We start from the raw sequence: 4,672 nt of genomic DNA, 5'->3' as shown, positions 1-4,672 counted from the left end.
AAAAAGAGAAAAGAAAAAGAAAAGATGAGGGAAAAGAAATGAGGTCAAGTCCTCACTCCGGAAACCAAAAACTGATCCGCCGAAAATGTTTTTAAAAACATAAAACGACTAAAATAAATTAAACACCACATCAAATAAAATAAAACCAATTAAAATACAATAATTTAAAATAAAAGAGCAATATATTAATTAAATTAAAAACACTCCTTCAGTGAAAATACACGTAAAAACGGGTCATCACACAAGCCCAAACGAACTGAGTCCGTCAACATTGAACTCCAACTAGCTGATATCAAGCCCCAAAACCAATGAGTTTGGCACGACTCCAACTGGCTGAGATCAAGCCCAAAACAAATGAGTTTGACACGACTCCAACTGGCACGACTCCAACTGCTACAATCAAGCCCAAAACAAATGAATTCGTCACGACTTCAACTGGCTGCGATCAAGCCCAAAAAAATGAGTCCGTCATGATTACGACTGGCTACGATCAAGCTCACAACTGATCTGCAACTATGGACGGTTCAAATCGAAAGTACCAATGGTGAATCTCAACATTTCCACCGTACCGATGAGTCCAGAATGATCCAAATAGTTTGTCATCACTATTTGATCATCGCAATGGAATTTCAACTGGCGTAGATCTAGCCCAACTGATCTGCAACTCTGGACGGTTCAGATTGAATGTACCGATGGTGAATCTCAACATTCCCACCGTACGAATGAGTCCGGAATGATCCAAATAGTTTTTCATCACTATTTGATCATCACAATTAAACTCCAACTGGCGTAGATCTAGCCCAAAATGATCTGCAATATGTGGACGGTTCAGATCGAATGTACCGATGGCGAATCTCAACATTCCCACCGTACAGATGAGTTCGGAATGATACAAATAGTTTATTAGCACCATTTGATTATCGCAATGGAACTCCAACTGGCGTAGATCTAGCCTAACTGATCTGCAACTTGTGGACGGTTCAGATGGAATGTACTGATGGTGAATCTCAACATTCCCACCATACGGATGAGTCTGGAATGATCCAAATAGTTTGTCACCACTATTTGATCATCGCAATTGAACTCCAACTGGCGTAGATCTAGCCCAAAATAATCTATAACTCATGGACGGTTCAGATCAAGAGTGCTGATGGTGAATCTCAACATTCCCACTATACAGATGAGTTCAGAATGATCCAAATAGTTTTTCAACACTATTTGATCATTGAAATCAGACTCCGAATGGCTTAGATCTAGCCCAACAAAGATCTGAAAAACAGACGGTGCAGATCATCTGGCGCGTGTCTTGCGCTGCAGTAGGCGTCTGAGGCGCATGTGGCACGTGTCCAACACGCGCCAGAGGCCTCTAGGGCGCATGCCTTGCATGCGTCTTAACCCCCGGTGCGCATGGGGGCGCGTGGACGCGTGTCCCTCACATGTCTTCTTCCTCCAACCGCGAGTGGGGCATGTGGGCGCATGTTCCCACTTGTCTTCTTCCTCTAATGCGACTGAGGCACGTCTGTGCACTCTCCAACTTCCAGGGGCGCGTACGGGTTTCTCCGGCATCCGTTTTTGATGCCGTTTGCGGCAATGGATTCTTCTTGACGCGAGGAACATCATAGTGGGGTCAAAATTTGATTTCGATCAACTTGATTTTTTTGGACAGCACGAACCAAAGCTCTAATACCAATTGTTGCGCCCTCCGGCCTGTCCAAAAATCACACAAAACGATAGAGAGACAATACTGAAGCGGAAACTCAGTATTTTCAATATGTTTGTACAAAATTACAAACACTCATAAACAACTCTCTATCTCTCAAAAGCCCTATGTTCTGGGTTTCCCCAGAATCCAAATTTCGCCCAGCCCTCTGCCTTGATCTCTCACCGCAGTGAGGATAATTTTAATGTTCAGCACACAACCTTCTTTTATAGGAGGAGCCATGGGGGACAAACTCCCACACTTATTGACCAAGAGGGAGGCTTATTTCGGTGCACAAATTTGCTGCAGAAATCATGTGGGTGATTTGGTGGCAGCAGTTGGTGCCTAATACAACAAAATACCAAACGGTGCATGTGCAGCAGCTATACATCATTTGCATTCACACTTGGGTTGATTCAACACTGTTTTAGTCACTACATTCTTCAATAGTTTCTCTTGCCTCTTATAGGTTGTTAGTTGCATTAGAGGATAAGGCCGCGCTCAAATTGCCCAACAAGTTTACAACTGAAAGAGCATCTATAAATGGATTTATGGTATCTGTATTGCTTGTAATGGGTTTCGTGTTGGATAACCAAATCATTGCTCAGGTCATGCCGGGCATATTGACAGTCTCTATCCTGGTTCAGATCTGCTTTGCAAAGACTGTTCTTGCTAATTTTGTTTTTGGGGATTCCTTGGTTGAGGCTGGGAACTATAACTACATTCCAACACTCTCCAGGGCTAATATTATTCCCAATGGGATTGATTTTGGAATGCCTACAGGAAGATTCACAAATGGAAGAACAATTTTCGACATCGTGGGCAAGTATTGGTACTCCTTTTATTTTCTTAGTGCAACTTCCCATAAACTACTAGTTGTAGCAATACCATGTAAATTGTTCGTGGCGTGTTTTCTAGTTTTTTTTTTTTTTTTATCATTCTTCAAAATTTTCTCACCAGGTCAAGAATTGGGTTTCAAAGACTTCACTCCTCCCTACTTGGCTCCCACTACAACAAGATCTGTGGTTCTCCAGGGTGTCAATTATGCTTCAGGCCGGGGTCGTATTCTTAATCAGACTGGAAAGATCTTTGTAAGGTTTCTTTCTTCTTCTTCTTTTTTTTTTTCTTTTCTTTTCAGTAATTTCATCTGTGTTTTCATTTCTACTGAAGTTGATAATGGGTTTTAACTATGAATGACTTTATAACATTTTAAGTTTCTTGGAGTTTGAAGACTTCTTTTCTTTCTCCCTGGATGTTCATACTACTATTCCCCCTAAGCAGTTCAATGATCATTGAAGAAGCTAAAGCGATAAACTTCCAAGTAAAACTAATTGATTGCACCATTCAAATGTCGAAATTAATTGTCATATCTTTGTTGAAAACATAATTCAAAATCAAGACTTTGAACTGCCCTGCTAGTGTCTCCAGTGTTTTGGATGTACAACTATCTATAGCTTTACTTTTACATTATTGTGTAAATTTGCATGTGATGAATAGGGAGGTAGAATCAACCTGGACGCACAGCTAGATAATTTGCAAATACCAGGCAAGATATAATAGGGAGCATTGGTGCTCTTGCAGCCCTAAACTTGTTTGGAACAGCTCTCTTCTCAGTCACAATTGGCTCGAATGATTTCATCAATAACTACCTAACACCAGTCATTTCAATTGCTGAACAAAAGCTAGTTTCTCCACAAGTGTTTGTTGGCACCATGATTTCCAGATACAGACTACAACTAACAGTAAATATTGAGGAATCTAGCATGTTCAATCAAGTCAAGTTTCTCCAAAAAAATAGCTCACATGAAATATACTCTTAACATGTCTAATTATGATTTAGAGACTCTATGATTTGGGAGCTAGAAAGCTTGTTGTGGCAAATGTAGGACCTATTGGGTGTATACCATATCAGAGAGATCTAAATCCAACTACAGGAGACAATTGTGTTGATTTTCCAAACCATTTAGCTCAATCATTCAATGCACAGCTGAAAAGCCTTATCACAAACCTCAGCACAAATCTTCAGGGATCCAAATTTGTCTATGCAGATGTCTACCACATTGTAGCTGATATCCTGCAAAACTTCATATCATATGGTGGGAATGTTGTAGATTTTATTGCAAGTTCACATTAGATTACCTTGAATATGCACTTTTGTTATCCTAAATTGACACTTCTATTTTGTTTAACAAATTTTAAGAATGCCAATTTCTCATGCTGCTATTTTATTGGGAGATTTGGGGGCATGGTCCCATGTGGTCCCTCATCACAAGTTTGTATGGATAGATCAAAGTATGTGTTTTCGGATCCATACCATCCTACTGATGCTGCCAATGTCATCATTGTCACGCGTCTCATGGATGGTGATTCTAATGACATAACTCCGATGAATATTAGGCAACTGGCAGAATTGTGATCTAATGACTTATTGGGACAGATTCAGAGGATAATTGAGCAAGATTTAGTAGGAGATTTTGTACTGTTTGAATGACAATAAAAGGACCATGCTTTATAGAAATTTATCACTTAAATATAGTCAAAGTACCCCCAAGAATAGTCATTACCAAGCTTATTATATCCAACACACATCTTTCTCTGTTTCAAGTGGAAGTACATGTTTGCCATGGTTGTGTAGTTTCGAGCTAGAGCTGATGCTTAAGGGGGATGAACAAGTTGCATCTCATGTATAGCCAACGACAACTTAATCCTTTCCTTTCTTCCAAAATATTTTATTGTGGGGAGCCCAATAAATCCGCGCAAGGCTAATGATTTAAACATGGAGAGAATTCACGAAATAATAATATGGAGGGCATAAACCATGCTTTTATTTGGTGGAGTCTTTAAGTGATTTTAGCATTACACTTGTAGCAATGGCTACTAGGAATATGAGAGAAATTACATGTAATGTGGGAAGTTTAACGAGTAAGCATATACTTTAATTTTGAAGACTTATTAATTTTGAAAACCAATTTG

The 4,672-nt window shown here is 39.7% G+C and overlaps 1 protein-coding gene across 1 annotated transcript; it reads left to right on the top strand.

The window, feature by feature from the left end:
- Nucleotides 1-2,271: 2,271 nt before the first annotated feature.
- LOC122302604 (GDSL esterase/lipase At4g16230-like) lies at nucleotides 2,272-4,115 on the top strand. The gene is given in 6 exon segments (XM_043113938.1): nucleotides 2,272-2,521; nucleotides 2,660-2,790; nucleotides 3,197-3,227; nucleotides 3,230-3,441; nucleotides 3,540-3,803; nucleotides 3,900-4,115. Coding segments are annotated over 6 exon segments (1,104 nt in total).
- The last annotated feature ends 557 nt before the right edge of the window (nucleotides 4,116-4,672 follow it).

This window comes from Carya illinoinensis, chromosome 1 (genome assembly GCF_018687715.1).
Source record: "Carya illinoinensis cultivar Pawnee chromosome 1, C.illinoinensisPawnee_v1, whole genome shotgun sequence".
Classification (NCBI taxonomy): Eukaryota; Viridiplantae; Streptophyta; class Magnoliopsida; order Fagales; family Juglandaceae; genus Carya; species Carya illinoinensis.
This window is presented reverse-complemented; position numbering and strand designations above follow the sequence as displayed.